The sequence below is a fragment of the Tetrao urogallus genome, assembly GCF_951394365.1.
Source record: "Tetrao urogallus genome assembly, chromosome: 7".
Taxonomy (NCBI): Eukaryota; Metazoa; Chordata; class Aves; order Galliformes; family Phasianidae; genus Tetrao; species Tetrao urogallus.
In genome coordinates, this window is record NC_136820.1 from 33,472,223 (window position 1) to 33,490,058 (window position 17,836).

The 17,836-nt window shown below is 36.2% G+C and overlaps 2 protein-coding genes across 3 annotated transcripts in view; both read right to left on the minus strand.

Moving 5' to 3' along the window:
- Window positions 1-17,836, minus strand: part of LOC306948731 (LIM zinc-binding domain-containing Nebulette) — a gene marked incomplete at both ends in the record, with an annotated part of 234,835 nt that overhangs the window by 55,594 nt on the left and 161,405 nt on the right. The window lies entirely within an intron of this gene.
- Window positions 1-17,836, minus strand: part of LOC306948601 (uncharacterized protein) — a gene marked incomplete at both ends in the record, with an annotated part of 60,456 nt that overhangs the window by 32,869 nt on the left and 9,751 nt on the right. Inside the window, 3 exons of the mRNA XM_079538245.1 lie at window positions 1,980-2,081; window positions 3,665-3,766; window positions 11,555-11,665. Of these exons, the coding sequence (XP_079394371.1) occupies window positions 1,980-2,081; window positions 3,665-3,766; window positions 11,555-11,665 (315 nt within the window). The remainder of the gene's footprint in view (window positions 1-1,979; window positions 2,082-3,664; window positions 3,767-11,554; window positions 11,666-17,836) is intronic.

Below are 17,836 nucleotides of genomic sequence, written 5' to 3' on the forward strand. Positions count from 1 at the left end.
GCAGCAGAGTGTCAGGCTGAAGCCCAATCATTTTTATACATGCCCAGCCACATTTTTAATAGTATGTGGCCTATCTCACATATTGAAAGCAGCCTCGTTGGATAGTTGATTAGAAAGTCCCTTCCAGCTGAACTACTCCATCAATATAAGACTGAGGGGAGGACAAAAGATGAAAAGATGCCAAAACTGGGATCCAGGCCCTGTCTCTGTGTTTGACCAGTAGGACAAATAAGAATTATTTTTACAAACAAACTGCAAGCTCATGGTATCAACTGCTCTCTCCTCTTCTTGACACACCCTCTGCACTATTTGGATCCTCTGTAAAAGTTAAAATTGTCACCAAATAATTCCTCCTGCAGAAGAATCTCAACTATAAGTGGTGCCATCCCTGTCCCTGGATGTGAAGAGATTGTATGATAAAGCTACTTCTTTGGCAGGAACAGCATTCAGTGTCCAGGAGAAAATGCACTTCTATCAGAAATGAGATAAAACACACATTAATTAAGAATGTGATGCAACTGGCACAGCACTAGCCTTCAGGAAACCAGAATCCAGGTGGGTTTTTTTTTGTTATTTCTATTGCTGATTAAAAACTCTGGTACCAAGCATAGTGAGATAGCAGAGCTATTGGCAAGGGACCTGCAATGGTTCCCTTTGTGACAATAGGCAGCTGCAACCCCACTACATTCTGAAACAAGTTGTAATGGAATGTGTAGCCTGCCATTAGGTGGAAATAGCAGATGTCACATGCTAAATTTAGAGATGAACTCTTTTAAAAAACTGCCAAGACAAGCACCTGCCTTCCCTAGAAGGGACACCAAATTCTGAACAGACAGCACAGCACTGGCTCTTCCTAGAAAGCGCAGGTTGACTTCCCAGTTTGCATGATACCAAAAACAAAAGACCACTTGAAAGTTAATGATCATTCAGTGAAACAAGAAGTCATGCAATAGATATCTAAGGGCAATGTCTGCTGGCATCAAAAGAAGCTCAGTCCCTTGTAGACAGACACTACACTGTTCTGCAGCTTGTTCTCTATGACATATTATTCTCATTTTATTCTAGTTCTAAAGACTTTCGCCATCTTGCCAAATCATAAGGAGCTGTTATACAACGCTGATCTGCAGACTGTTCTAGTCCACTCAAGTTGTTTGCTTTTATTCCTATCTGTGGGAAGACTGACATGGCCTTCTCCAATCAAAGGGGGTAATCCTCCTCACACAGGAGGGTAGAATTTGTTCCTTGGTTTAAAACAGCACTGAGTGTAGCCTGGCAGGGTTATTAGCAAGGATTATGCAAGGTACTGTTAAAATTTAAATTAAAAATAAAAAGCAGGTCAGCTTCTTCTCATAATGTGAAGTTGATCTGTAGTAGTAGAAGAGCCACGAGAGGAAAAGAGAATATTTATGTTCCAGCTTTTTTTCAGTTTTGGATAAAAATGACTTCTCCATTTTTCTTTTCTTTTTTTTTTTTTTTTTTTTTTTTTGAGGTTAATATATAACAGAAAGTAGTACATAAAAGCTTCAGTTTCAGGGGGAGGAAAGGCAGGCGGTTTACATGTCAGGCCAAATTCAGATCCCATTACTCACATTAGCAAGAGGTTACACAAAAGACCACAGTTACTTCAGTGGGATTAATCACAGAGTAAAGTTCTATTCAAACTGAGTGAGTAGCAATATTTGCCACTAAATTACATACAGTTAATATTTTAGAAACCCTAGATAATACATATAAATATACACCACTTCCACCAAAGAAGAGTTGTAAGAGTCAAAATTCATTGCATTTTTGCATTAAAATGTATATTCTGCTTCCTAGGAGTCTTAAATTTACCAGCCATTGCAATACCATATGAAAAGGGTTTGAGAACATAATCCTCATGCAATTAGAGATAATCATCTAAAAATCTAAATATTTTCTTGAATTACTAGGAACGAGATATCTGAATGAAGTCATTGTAAAATGACAGAAAATCTTACTTGGCTTAGAAGTTTAGAAACTCCTTTAGCATGTTCAAAATCTGGTCTTCCAAGTACAGCGGGTTCCTTGTTCATCTCTCCCCTTCCTTTCTTGTACTCAGCCTTAAACAAATCAAGAAAATGAATATGAATCACTATTACATTGTTTGGACACTTTTTTTTTTTAAAGAAACGTAAGCTTTAAACCTAAGTAATACTCTAGTCAGTTCAGAAAAACAGCTCTTCTCATGCTTCACCTCATTAAAAACATAACATTTATTTATTGTAAAACACAATGCACAGCATTCATAAAATTCAACTTTAACGAAATGCATGAGTTAAGCCTGAGAAATGCACTTCTCCCACTGCTCCCAATCAGGGCAGAATGAGTTACAGTGGTTCAGCACTTCTTAAGACATGGTCTGCAGTTTACACAGATTATTTGTAGCAGCTGAAAATAGCCTTGAAACAAAACTAGGCTGAGGGGCAGCTTTTTTGAAATACAGGTCAAATTCCACTCTCAGTTTTACCACTGCAATCTCACTGGATGTCAGTAAGGTTGCACTGGTGTAACAGGGAGGAGTTAGTCCCACAGTGTTGGTGTTATCTGATCTTTCCAGCTGAATGACTGCCTATGTAAATTGCTGTTTTGTTTTGTTTTTTCAAAATGCATTAGAAAATAGTAGAGATAAATTCACAGTAGGTGCTTTGAAATATAACAAACTAAACTGCTATTGCCCAAAATAGGTTTCTTACATTACTCAGGCTCTGTGAATCAGCAAGGAGTCATCTTAACAACAGAGAAAAGGAAAAGATCCAAAGCTACTCTAAGCAAAACAGGGATTTTACAGCAATTTGTAACTGGGCATTGAACATAAGACTTATTAAGAGGTTTTAGTTTTCAGAAAATGCTGTGTTCAAAGGTGAATGAATCTCATCTGTCTTAAAGCTGTACTTCCGTAAGTGACAACTCTCCAAAAGAGATGCCTGATCAGCCTCACATAAAACTAATAGCAACTGTTTAAAGTCTTGGTTCAGAATTTATATATATATATATATTGTTTTATATAAACATTATATATATATAAACATTATATAGATATACACATATATATTTATAGAGTTTATATGCTTTTATATAGTCTATAATAACAAATTAAATAGCATCACACATAACTGCTTCTGCTCCTTGCCCAATCCATTAGCAGATGTCACAGTGGAAGGAACAAGAATTTGAGCGCAGAGCTCAGGGATGGGAGCTGCATGGAGGAGGGTGCTGCTTGCCAACACAGTCTCATCTAAGGACAATGGGAGCTGCATGTCCCTGCCACTGCTAGAGGGAGTAAGAGGAGGAAAAAGGTACTGGGAGGTGCACCTCTCCCCAACTAGGCTCCCCAACATGACAGCAGGTATCTAATTTTTAGAATGAATGAAACTGAAACAAAACCAACTTCACTAAATGTAACATTGTCTTTAGTCACCAGTTGTAAACGTCAGGATGTCAACATCAAAGAAAGCAATCCACAACTTCGTAACATTCCAGGCAAGTTATTTCCCCCCTTCCAACGCTTCCTATCAGATTTGGAGAGGCATGTTTTCTGCTCTTGCTTGGAAATATGAGAATTTCAGAAGCATTCTGAATGATTTGACTGAAATTGGAATAATAATGTCTGAAAAAGTACAAATAGACTATCAGAAGCACATACATCACTTATTATCTTTGTTATCTCTGTTGCCATCTTTATGTCTGGCCTGTTCAGCACGTCAGTGTATCTGTGAGTATCTTGCACATCCCTCTTATATGACACCTGTCAAGAAAAACAAAACAAAACAAAACAAAACAAAAAAAAAAAAAAAAAAAAAACAGAAGAAGAAATAGTTTTGATTAAAACAAACAAAAAAAGTTTCAAGTTTATAAATCATCTTTGAATGACCTATCAGCTCAGCAGTCAAATTCAGTGAAACTCCACCTAATTTATGCCAACACAGTCCTGCTTGATAGAGTTTATTTAGTGAGACCTACACACAGGATAACAGGCTGAGAAAGAAATTCAGAAGCATAAAATACCATATTAAAATGAAAAATGGTTTCACTTGGAAGCATAGTAGAAAATGAAAGTGCTGAAAAGACCCAAATATTAGGTTTTATCATTAAATTTCAGGGGAATTGCAAGAGGACAGTTTTTTGTTTGTTTTTTTTTTTTTCTGTGCTGTACGCTTTTCTTTTAATATAAATGAATGCCTCCAGGATATGTAGCCTAGCAGATTGCAGCCACACTGATGAGAGCCTGTAACTGTACCATGGTGAACCGCCCTCTCAGTAACAGCCAGTCATGAGGCTGGGCTGTAATTAAATGACACAACCCCAACACAGCACGCTGTTATTCCCTGCAACTCCACTTATCCTCTACTTTACACAATCATGGGAACAAGAAGGCTGAGTGTTCCAGCATGTGCAGCACACAAGACTGGATCTTTCTATTTGTGCAGAAGTCACTACAATAATTAATGGGCTCAGAAGACTGGCCAGAATACTAAACCACAGATAGGAGAGTCCAAGCACTCACTACTTAGCAAAGCAATTGCAGAAGCAGTCTAGATCTCAGAGGTGCTCCAAAGCTCACAGACCACAGGCTATCCTTTTCCTAACTCCAGCCCATAGATTTTTTCCTCTCCCTTGTTTTATAGCGTGTGTCAATCCAAGTCAATTTCCAAGAGCTGTCTCACTGAATTATTCTGAATGATTAAGAATATCATCTCTGGTATTCAAAAGTGTCTGTCAAGTTGAAGTTCCATGCAAAAGTCAGAGGTCATGAAGTCCACATGACATATTAAGTATCAAAATAATTCCTGTTCTACTGGACAGCTGTATATTTTCTTTTTGTACTGTTTAACAGTGGTAACTGACCTCTCAAAGTTGTATTTCACCATTAAAAAGTCACAGAATTGCAGGGGCTGGAAGGGACCTCCAGAGATCATGGAGTCCAAGCCCAGGTTGCACAGGTAGGCATCCAGATTGATTATCTCCAGAGAAGGATAATCCACAACATCCTTGAGCGGCTCCATCATCCTTACTGTGAAGAAAGTCCTGAAAGGTTCACTCAGTTGAAGCTTTATGTGCTATAACCAGTATATCCACCTCCTGTTTCCAGTGCACAGTTTTAGTATGGCCACAACGCAACAAATTCACCTATAAGTCTAGCAATCATCAAGAGCAGCACCAAGTGACAAATCTGTAGAAATGTCATGTAAAAATTAGAAAACAAAAAACATCCAAGAACAATGAAAAAAAACCCTTACTTTTTGGCATATATTTTATAGGCAACAGGAAAGTAATATTGCATCCATATGGCCTCAACTAAGTAGACAACCTAAATAGACATCAAACTGTTGGCTGTTTGCCCACAAATAGATTTTATGATTTTTTAACGTACAATGATTGACACACACGTGCAATCAATGATAACATAAATAAACAAATAAGTTGCATGAAAATAGCCAACCTATCAATAAAATAAAAGCTATTTCTTCTAGGCTATTACAGCCACTGAAGTTTTGTTTTGGTTAGGCTCCAGTTTCTTTTCTTTATTTATTTTTAAGAAACTAGATGCATTTGCAATTCAGGGCTTTACATGAATTTAGTTAATTATATGCTGTTCATCCTAATGACCACATGAGGTGAGGTGAAAACCACAGAAGCAGCTGAAACAGGTTTGTGAATAGCACCCTATCATCCATGTAAATTGCAAATTAAAGACCAGCATATGTGCTCAAAATAGAAATTAGGAATGGAGTGAATTTAACAACAGAGAATTGAGAACAGCAGTGATAAAGTTGAGGAAATGTGGTCAGTTACTGCTTCCAAATGACATGATCATGCAGTACATGAAATAATAGACTGTGGTTAATTTCAGGGGGGAAAGGGGAGGAAGAAATAAGACAGTGACAGTCCTTTGTTTTTCGCCATTTTCAATTATATTAGATGTAAGGCCAATTGCTATAGCTCCCTGCATGTGAATTATTATTCTTCCTGCACCTAAACCAGTGTACCTATTACTTATGTCTCAGGGAAAGTCATCTAACATTTTAAAAATGTCTGCAATATATATTTGCTCCATTCTGCAGCTTGTCATACTCCAGTGAGAATAAAAATGTTATGCAGCAGAACAGTAGTTTGTCAGAGGTAGGCCAAAGAAAGAAAAAATATGTTTCCCATTTCCTGAATAACCTCAGTCCCTGGATGCTGACCCTTTCCCATTGGGACAGTGTGCTGGCCTCTATTACACAGCTGCTATTCTGTTCCATCTAGTGATTTTTTTTATAGTGCTACAATAGAACAGTAAAAGGAAAGCTATTCTGTGAGAGCAGGGGAACAAATGTAGAAAGAGCAAAGCCACCATCACAGTGCATGCACACACAGGCACCAAGAAGGTGGAAGGTAGAGAAGAGAAAAAGTAGCATGGTCAAGTAAAGAATAAATAAGGGAAAGCACCCAGAAAGGAAAGAGCAGAAACGCACATGGAAGGTCTTTTCTCCAGATTTTGTTCAGCCCCTCATCAAGAGCTCAGGGCTCAGACCCTGACTAGCACTTCCAGGCATTGCACGGAGCCCTCACTCAATCTTCTCTTCAAAGCAGTGCTCAAGCTCTACCAAAAGACATCACTGGAGATTCAAGAAATGGTCTTTCTTGTGAGGAATACACGTCTGTGAAACATCTGCTCAAACTGGACATTATACAGGAAAAAGAAACTGAGACACTGACATCTAAGGAGCAGCAGCAAGTGATCTAAATGAAGAATTACAGAAGACCAAAGGGAAAAAAGGACAAAAAGGAAACTATTACAAATATCAACTAAATATAAAGTGTTTTTCTACCCCTGATTTGAAATTACTAAAGTGGTTACACTGCTGAGTATTTTTAAAGTATCCATAAAACTAATGAACAAAAGCCATTTCCATCTTTAAACCCCAAACACACTCTGAACTGCCAGTAGTTTTTGCAAAGCTGAAAAAAATATTCAGGGTTTCCATACAATGAGTAGGCCAATTTAAACAGGGCCCAATCTTCAGCTTTATGAAAAGACATGAGGCCCACAGAGGATAAACAGATTTCACCTTTCGTGATGGTACCAGGTCATTGGGATGTACTACAATGCTACACAGTAAACACATTTCAAACGAAACTACAAAAAAATCTCAAATTGTCAATTAACAAATGGAAACTTCTGCTACACAGTCACCCAAGCACACCCAGGTTTAAGGGACTCAGACTTTTCTTGCACTACTTTGTCCTCCTCTATTCCGATTCCAAAACTACTCCAATCTATATTTAACAAATTATTAAAATGTGCACAAGTGGATTTGTACACGTTTTGATTTCTTGAGCTTCACAGATATGGATGTCAGGAAAAAGTTGGGTACAACTATCTGCAAAATAATTTGTCTCTTACAGTTTGTTCTTGATTAGCATTTTCAGACAAATACGAGTCCACTTAGTAATGGTCTGTCAGTCGTGTCTTTGCCCCCTTTTCTATCGTCTGCACTTTGGGGTCCATCAACACTAAGAAAATGACTAACTGGTGACAATGGTCATTGGCAACAGCTTTTCTGATCCCCCATTTAAATAGTGTTGAAAACTGTTTCCCAGCTCACATGGAAAGACAAACACATTTATGGTCCATTACAGATTGATGCAGTCACCCTTTCCAGTAATGCGCTTGAAAATTGATTGGTCCCAATTATATCAGGAGCAAACACATCATTTTCAGCACCAGAAGTGGTCCAGAGGGACCTGTTGACAATCACTGTCTGCAGAAAGTTAGTCAGGGAAAGGTGATTTTTCTAATGCAGATGCTGAATAGAGAACCAGAGAAGCTTGAATTTAGTATAATCTACATCAAAACAAACACGAACATCTTGGTATGTTGAGGATGTTATTTAAGCACATTTGAAATCTGCTGATTTGGTCTTATTAGAAAGTATGTAAATGTATGGTTTATGACAGCACAATATCTTGAACATGGAAAAAATGCACTCCTAAGATACTATGGACTACTTAAATATTCAAATTTAGATGATTAATGGAAAAGTAAAAGTACTGATACCAAAATCATTTGGACTGGAAAGACCATACAGATATATATATAAATATCAAACCTTTGCTCAACTGTCAAGCATCACTGTTTGGTATCAAAACTAAGAGGACAAATACAAACACTCTAACTTCAGATCTGCAAACTGTCTTTAAATGTTCATAGATGAGTCTACTGCAATTCTGCTGTTTGTAAAAAGAGATCAGCACTTACTTCTTTCATACAATGCAATGGCATGAGGAAAATACGTGGAATTTTAACCACACAGAACATGAAAACAGCTAGAAACTGAACATTGTTTTGAAATTCATAATACTCAGTGATGGACCAGGTCATAAAATAGAAAAAAAAATGGATCTGTATCTTCATCAAATGCTGTGTGAAAAACCAAGTGCTTTCTTTCCTTCAGAAACCTAATTGTCACGTTATTTCAGTGTTTAATTTCTTCCTTTCTTCCATCCATTTGATTCTCATGTAAGGTAATTCAGTTATGTGACCAGACCACCACCTTTTTAAAGACCACAGTCTAGTTTTGGTTTCAAGTTTGGAAACTTCCAGATGAGACAAATGACATCAGCCTAGCACAGACTTAAGACAGGCCCTAGTTTACATTTCTCCAAATGCTTTTGCACGCCAAAGTCACATCATTAATATTCACTTCAAAAAACAGAAACATAATTTATAGAGAAAAGTACTCCAATGTGGATAAACACGCTTTTGTAAAGTATTGTATATATAAGCATTGTGTAGTATCTAAATTATTTTTCAATTCCCTATTATTAAAAAACTCACTTTTGTTAAAGGCAATTTTCTTCAGTGGAAGAATGAAGAGAAAAATCTTTTTTTTATACATGATCACATTGTTCAGGAGATTTTATAGTATTTCCCTATTATTCAGCTTCAACCCACACTCATACAATATTTTAATGATATTCAAAGTGGTGTGAAGGCCTGGAGCACATGACAGCTTCCAAATGTCAGCACAAATGTATTGTAAGTTGAACACAGTCTTAATTTTTAAAGGAAATTGCACATTTCACAGAGTTGAGTATAAATGTCAGCCTTATTTTAAGCCTAAGTAAATAGTCTTAAACACATCCTAATCCTATTAGATGCAAACCCTGCATGTAAAGGTTGAATTGAGTTGGCAGACCATTGTAGGTAAACACGCATTCTGCTCCCATAGGTATACTGTACAGAGTGGTGGATAAAAAGCTTTGTCCTTCTATTCCCCCAGTAGTTTCCTTCTTTTTACACTGCACTTTCAAAGCTGTGATTCTACAAATAGTCTACATTCTGAAAGAGAAATGCTCCACATCTGGGACACTTGCTATTCCTTACTCTGACTTAAAGATAAAAAGACACATGGCTCTGAATTAAAACTTTTACTTGCAAAGCAAGGAATCCACAACCTACATTCAGCATGGTGCTCAAATAATGACCCAATGGAGTTGTGTAAGTCTGATGAACAATAACTGAACTTACAAAACTTGCTCTTTTATGTGTGATACAGATATAGCTCCATTGCACTATAGCTCCTCATGAGCAACCAGAAATCTCTGACAGATGAAATTAACTGGTTAGATTTGAAGGTTTTGTTTGATTTTCTTTTTTTTTTTTCTTTTTTTTTTTTTTTTTAAGTTTGTTCAGGCACAAAATACCTTCTGCAGTATTTTTTCATTATTTTTAATATGCTGTTAGAAGTTCTCATTTATCAAAACATGCTTCCCTCCTGTGTTTGCCTCCATTTCCTTTTTTGCTTGCTTTAAGGATGAAAGAAGATGTAACAACTGAATTTCATTTACTGCCACATCTGTACCCTGCCCTCCTTAACTCTATTAGCAGGTGATGTACAGCTGTAGAAGGGGAGTAGGTTTTGTGCTAGCATACTAATCCCCAGACCATGATGAATTTGACTCCAAAACTCATCTCATATTCCTCTTAGTCTCACCACCTACTCTGAGAATGATTTCCATCTCTCTTCCCAATACGATTTCCTTCCCTAGTAATCTGCAATCATTCCTAGTTAGGTAAAAACAAACGTGAACTGATGAAGAGAGTTCACATTCTCAGCTTGTATCCTCTTTGAGTCTGACATCCTGATGCTTCCAACAGCAGAGACGGTCAGAGCTTGACAGGAAGAGGGAATTCTGTAATCTAGGCAGGTTGCAAATCTCTTCTGGGAGTTCCAGCTCAAGTATTTCCCAGCAGAAAAAAAAAGTTATTCTGCAAACATAATGCTTCCCTGAAGTTTTCCAGCAGCCTTTTAATCAGCGGCCAGCTGTCAAGACTCTGTACACACGAACATATATCTAACACTGACATTTAACTTTCAGTCTGTATAACCTGAGTGTTTGTTACACTGTCAGTATGGAAGACAGGGTAAACTTAAGATAATTCAAAATGAACACCTTTATTTTCTATATTGTTAGCAGCAAAGAAATATCCCATTTATCTGAGAAACAAGAGAGTTGTAAAATCATCTACTTACCTGACTTCACTTTGTTATCTAAAAACAGTAGTAGAACACAACTTAAATGGTAAATAGGTGTAAGCTGTTTATAAGGGCTTTGTGCTCCCTTTGAAATGGTTTCACTGTTCTAGACAATTTTCTCTTAAACTTTACTTTTTTCTTAAATAATCTTTTACAAAAACTAAGACTAACATACATTTTCTTCAAAGTTGTCTTTGGGTAAGTAGAGCACAGCATAAGGGATTGTGAGATCAAACCTGAACTGAAGTTAATAAAAAACACAAATAGTATTATTAGGCTCTTATACTGTGAAAAATAAAAGCACTTCAAGAAATAAACAAGCAGCAGTAAAAAAATAAACTAATTTTTTAAAAAAACAAACACTAAATAGCCAAATAATTTATTTTAAATTATTTAACTAAGTAAATGATAACAAACACTTCAGCCAGTGGCATAAACTAGTATGAAGTATCAAACTCCACTCTATCGTTCTGATTTTGTGACATCAGTCAGAAATTATTCTTTGGAACTCACTGGGGTATGTATTCATGAGACAGGAAGAAAATAATTCACGTTCATAAAAATGTGCAATAGCAGGGCAAAAATTACCCCCCTTTCCTCCTCTTAACTGAATCATCCAAAAGTTGATAGTGTAAGACACCAAAGCTACATCACTGTTCATGCAAACTGTTTTAAAGTACAAGTATAGATTAATTTTAAAAATTCTGTAATCCTTCTTTCTGTAATTTTACTTCGAATCCATAGCTCTTAACAGCAATAAAAATGACTATTAAGGAATGGTAAAAAACACATTCCAGTGCTCTTTATCACAAATCACATAACATCACTCATAGCTTACCTTATACACACATCATGTCCCAAAATACTTCAGAGTGTATAATGTAAAAAAATTCCAATTAATTAAATATGAAAACATTCCATGCCCATTTCCTATCAGTTAGTAGGTATCCAAAACAAGTGAAACTAATTTCACTTGATGAGTTCAACTGGTGAGGTGGGGGAGTACTTACATCACTCTGGTATTTACTGACTTCCATGGCATGCTTAATATCCGGAGGTTCCTTCATATGTGCATAATCTGAAGTTCCTTTCTCAGCATCATGTTTTTGTTTATACAGAACCTGAAAAGAGCAACATCATACTTTAGTGAGCACATGTAATATTATGAGCTGAAATAAATCTAGCATTGTAGTGTGTCCCTACTCAGGAATAAATGTAATTAATTATTAAGCTCCTTAATGGAACCATAACCCTTAAACGATAGCAGCTTCTGCCCAAAAGAGAGACAGATGAGACATAGTCAGCAGGGAGATTTCTCTGAGTCTATTATTGCAGGTTTGAGTATACAGGATGAAGAAAAATAAATATGCACATACAAAAACAGAAAATTAACCTTAAAAAGGTGAGAAGGCAGCCCAGGGAAAAATAAAAGTGAAAAGAAAGCCTTTTTTGTTGCTTTTTTATCCTCAAAATATACTTGAATCTATCTGCTAAATAAGTATAAACTCAGCATTTCTTTTTCTGTATTTATTTGTGCATACCTTGTAACTGAAAAGATTTACATGAAATACTTATAGCCCAAGCATCAATTTCATGCACTGTTAGGAAATTACTAGCATAATATACATTTGGACTAGCCCCAGGTTAACGAAAAAAATAATATTTATATTCTATTGTCATCACGGAAAAGGAAAATGGAATTGGATTGTGAGTTTAAAAACAAATTTGTTTTTACAGTTGAAACAGCTCAATGTTGGGTGTCCATCCAGCTTTCACTGTAGTGTACTCCACTTACATATGTACACACTCACATAGTGAAACTGCCTGAAAAGCTGATCTTGAACTTACCCTTGTCATAAGCTTTGAGGCTTACATTAAGAAAATTCACCAGGTTTTGATGCCTGAAGAAGCAGCAAGGAGCAAGTAAATTCATTTTCTAATAGGTCTCAGGAGCAAGCATTAAAATAATCCCCAAGAAAACAGCAATTACTAAATAAGATAGAAAGCTGATCAGGAGGAGAAGGATTTGAAACTAAAACCCTACTATATGAACAAAAGCATCAAATTAGGAAACATAAAATGTACCATCTCTATATAGCATAAATCCAACACGATCGTGTCTTTGGGGAAACACACACAACTTAAACTGATACAGAAAACAAAGTTTATAAGCTCCCTGTAAGGATTACATTTTGCATCTGGCAAAGCAAATGATCTTCAATAAGATAGAAATATTGCAAATATATCAATATCAGTGGCAAAAGAGTAATTACTACACAAACACGCCACAAAAATGCTTCTTCTACTTCCCTTGTTTCACATTGTCTCTTTTAAGATATTTCCCATTCTAAGAAGTTGACCCAAATGTTATTTTTTTCCAAAACCCCATAATTTATAGATATTGTATTAAACTGTTACTTAGCCACTTTAACATCTACAGTTTAATGTTGGCATATGAGCTACGTAGTCAAGATGTTAAAAATCAAAAGCAATCAACTCCCAGCATGAGAAAATTAACAGAAACTACAATCAAGTGTCCACTGACTTGGGACAGTAATACTTTCTTTAGCTTATAGTAGGAATACCTGAGCTGCTATATTATAGTCCCATTCTTTTTAATCTTTTCACATTAATCTTACTGGCCTATGCAACCTTGAAAGAATCACAGTTACATAGCTGCCTAGTTGAGCCTTGGAAAGGTAAGCAGAATATTCCCAGGTTTGTAAATCAGTTCAACACAAACATTTAAAAATGTTTATAAGGATTATTTCATCAGTATTCTTACAACTGTTGTTGTATACATTACTATTTATTTCAAGCTGAATTTCCAGACTTTAGTTAAATGAAATTTTACTTATTTAATATACAAAAACTGCTGCGAATTTATGATGTTTGCCTACAGTGACAGAGGTGGATGTTGGTGGTATGGCAGTAGAAGCTGCACCTTCCCACCAATACCCCATCACATTTTGTTCCATGAGACAGATGGCAGCAGAGGAGCAGTCCGATAAAGTGGCATCCAACATGTGAGTGCATATGAAGCAAAGGTGTGTAGCTGAAATATTACATTGAGAAAAATTGCACCCATTGACATTCATCAACAGCTGCTGAGTGGTTCTGTGCTTGCAGCAGCCTGTTTGCCAGAGGGCTGTTTGCAGCAGCCTGTTTGCAGGAGGCTGCCAGTGCCATTTTCCTTCTCCCTGTGGGATATACTTAGTCTCCCCTTGGTGACCTGTAAACACAAAATCCTGGCTAGAAGGATGCAACAGAAATCTTCTCTGCCACATCCTGACACAGCTGAAATCTGAAATCCTTATATTAGCTACTTAGGTACCACAGTGATAGTGACAAATAATCTATCTTTCTCTATCAAATAACGTTTTTGTTCTCTTTATATCTGTTGTAGTTTCCATGGAAATAAATAGGAGGCATTCCTTTCTTTGCAACTTATATAAATATGAAATAGTATCTCCAGAGAGATCAAATATAATAGGTCACTCACATAATATCTGCTCTGTGGTGGTACCATTTAGTATTTCCAGGAATAAAATGCATGTAAGTATGACTTCAGGTTGAACTGATCTGTAACTACTCTTTTTTGTATTATTTTTCTTCTCTTACGTGTGTGCCAGTGTGTGAATATGAAGGTGAATTAAGGAATCTTTGTGGTCTTTTCACTTAACTCTGACCCACTTTCTGTTTTGGGATATTATTATATTTCTTATTTTTTACACTTCTCTTTAAAAGTCACTAAGTTGAGCTCTGAATTTGAGTTTCATAACAAAGATTTTTGTAGAAGGAAATGTATAACACAGAAAAGTCCATTTTAATCTCTAGATAAATAATGTGACTACCCAGTCTATGTCTGTAAAACAAAACTCAAGAAGTCCAGGAGACTGATACTTGCTATAAGTCTACAAAAAAAAATCTTGAAAACGAGATTTTATGAAATTAAAAAATAAATGCTTTCATTAAACAGTCTGACAACATGCAATATGCCTATAAATGATGTAGTAAACTACAGAAATAGCTTTATCATACTTAAAATTGTACATCTGAACATAAGAGAAGGAACCTGCCCACAAGCAAGAAAAACTCAAAATTTCTGTAGAAGTTAAAAATATTAAGATTCACTTAGTTCATCATCTTTGAAGACAAACAGAAAATGCTGCTGAGCATTGACATGTAGTTACTATGTGAAATATTGGTCAAAGGAGAAAATTAAACTGCCTTCAGTTTGTGTCAGATTACTCATTTTAGATAAGAAGAAAAACAGTGCAATCTTTTCTTATGACAGAAATGATGAAAGTAGTGATGAAACACCTACTTTTATTTTTCAACACTGCCTCCCCTCCAAGCAATTTTAAATGTCTTTATCACTGTTTGTGACACCTTATTTAAAAAAAAATGTTCTGTGTAAGGAAGAACTCAGAACTGGTGTTCAGACAGGAAAAATACTTGGCACAAAGCTAGCAGTGATCTGAAATTTTCCTCAGAAATATTTTCCATAGGAAGACTGCAATCTTTCCAGAAAATGACCATTTCCTCTGAGGAAAATCATGTTGAGGTCTCCCTCCCCAGACTCTTCTTGTCAACTTTTTCTTTTTGCAGAGAGCGGGGAAATTGTGAAAGCTCTGCAGGCTAGCAAGGACAGTGAACTCATGCAGTGAGGAGAGTGGCTTCTCTCTGTGGCTTATTCTGGGGGCAGCTATGAAAAGTGAGAGAGAGAAATTTGGTTGCTCATCCCCATTAAATCTGTTTAGAAGTTTACAGTCCAATTTTCTCCATAGTGTGAAAGAACAAAATTGAAAAAAGGCACTCAAGTATGTGAAGCAACGAAACCTCACTATCATGAAATGCTTTTTCCCGTACGTGTCCAAAAATTTGTATGGATTTCCTTCTCTACATGTATTTATTCCTATCTTCAGGCCAGCTCTACATAAAGCACAAAAGAGCAGACATTGCCTTTACACAAAAGCCAGTAAAAATTCTCTTATTTTAGTCTTTTGTGTATATCTTGAAAAGGGAACTGAGCATTAATCAATATAGCAAACATGCAAGCAAACTCCAAAGAAGGAAAAACAGAGTTTCTGAGTGAGCTGCTGTGAACACTCTACAGCTGCAGCCCCATAGAATGAATTCGTAGCTCTGCTGAAATCAGTGGCAAGCGCCCTATCAGTCACAGAATGCAAAGGGATAAGTGGTGTTACAGCAGTATTTGTTTTCTGGGGATGACAGTAAAGGGCAGTTGCAGTTGAGCAATAACCTCATGTCATAAAAAAAAAGGGAAATTTTCCTGGTTGCCTGAGTTCCTAAGGCATCAGTGAGATCCGAAATGGTGTATAAAATTCATAAATTGGGCTAGATCTAAGTAGGCTAAAAATGGTGCTGCTGGGCATGGCAGTATAGCAGCACCATGTCAGGACCTAACACTAGATCCCAAGACCATTTGCCAGTCTCCGGCCTGTGCAGGCCATGATGCTCAAGTCCTGGCACATTGCTTGGCAGATGAGCATGGCCCTGTCAAGAATGTGGTGTCACAGCGCAAGAGAGCATCTCTAAGGTTTGGTTACTGTGTGCTCAAGGAGCACTAAGAAAAAGCCAAAGGTGTCAATTTGTTCTAACAGGAATGGGAAAAAGGACACATACTCATATTCTTCTCATCTCAAGAAATCAGCACCTATTTAAAATCAATTTATTACAACTGAGAAGCAGACCATGGTTCTGTGCTTGTGGCAGCCTGTTTGCCAAAGGGCTGGCATGGAGGCTGCCAGTGCCATTTTCCTTCTCCCTGTGGGATATACTTAGTCTCCCCTTGGTGACCTGTAAATACACAATCCTGTCTAGAAGGATGCAGCAGAAATCTTCTCTGCCACATCCTGACACAGCTGAAATCTGAAATCCTTATATTAGCTACTTAGGTATCACAGTGATAGGCACAATATGGATTAGATTTGAATACTGTAGAGAAGATTTTCCACTAGAAAATAGGATGTCTCTCAAAGCAGCATTAAATTCAGGTCCATTGCAACAGTAACCACAAGTTCAAAAAATGTGTCAGCATATCTCGAAGCTTTATGGTAGTTAAGATTTATAAAGCATCTATTCCTATGAGAATGGTATGAATTTTACAGGAAAAAAAATCTGCTTTAATATAACAGCATATATGCATATTTGTTTCTCTATAACTGCTGGATGATTGAAGAAAAGCTTCAAAATCATCAAATAAAAATGTCAGACTTTTCAAGTTTTTTTGATAAATCAAATGTTTTCATTTTTAGCCTCAGATATTTATATTTTCTACCATATCACTGATGTTAATTAACCTCATTTACGTAAATTAATTGAAAATATACACATTTGGAATGAATCCATTAGTATATCCCATAGCAAGCTAGTTAAATAATGTTTCAAGAATCAAGCTGTTTAAAAATGTTATAAAGTTTTAATTTCGTTTATTTCTACTGTTCACTCACATTACAATAATATGTGACACTAATCTTACTGCAGCTGCTGTGCTGATTTAACTTCAAACATGTTCTATTTCAAACTATGAAAAAAAATACATTTCATTAATGAATTTGCTTATTATTATCTTGATTAACACGTTGTTTTAAATCAAGTCATTTCTCTACAAGCTGTCCTGAGATTTCAGTGCTTTTTTTCATCACAGATATTTTCCACTGCTTTGAAAAAAATTCACTGTATTAAAATGGATGAATATTGGGAATCTATCAATAGCAGGAGTTTAGGACTGTATTCACAGGCTTGCTTTATTAAACAATACATAGTACTTTTAAGAGAGGAGAAAAGCAGAAGAAAAATGTTGAGATTCTTGGATAAAGAACCACGACTGCGTATCAGTCGTAGTTATGATGAGTAACAGCAAAAATTTACAACTTCACTCATGTTACACATATTCAGTACTCATTCCACTGGGATCAATGGAAGCTAAGTGTTACCTGCCTGAAATAAGGGGATTACATATGTAAGCCCCTGGAGCCAACTGAACTAGGATTACTACTTTACTAATTGCTTGCATGTTTTACACAATGTTCAATATACTTGATTTTATAATTTTAATTCTATGAAATTTGTTGTCAGTAGTATGTAAATGATTAGTGACATTGAAAATATTTTTACTGTTCCAAATGAGTGCCTTCATATGTCATTAAATGCTTTTTTTTTTTTTTTTTTTTTTGCTTTGATTCTACTTCAAACATTTTAAAAAGCTAACAGAACACTTGAGTGGAAATGGTTTTTATCTAAGATTTGCATATTCTATAAACACA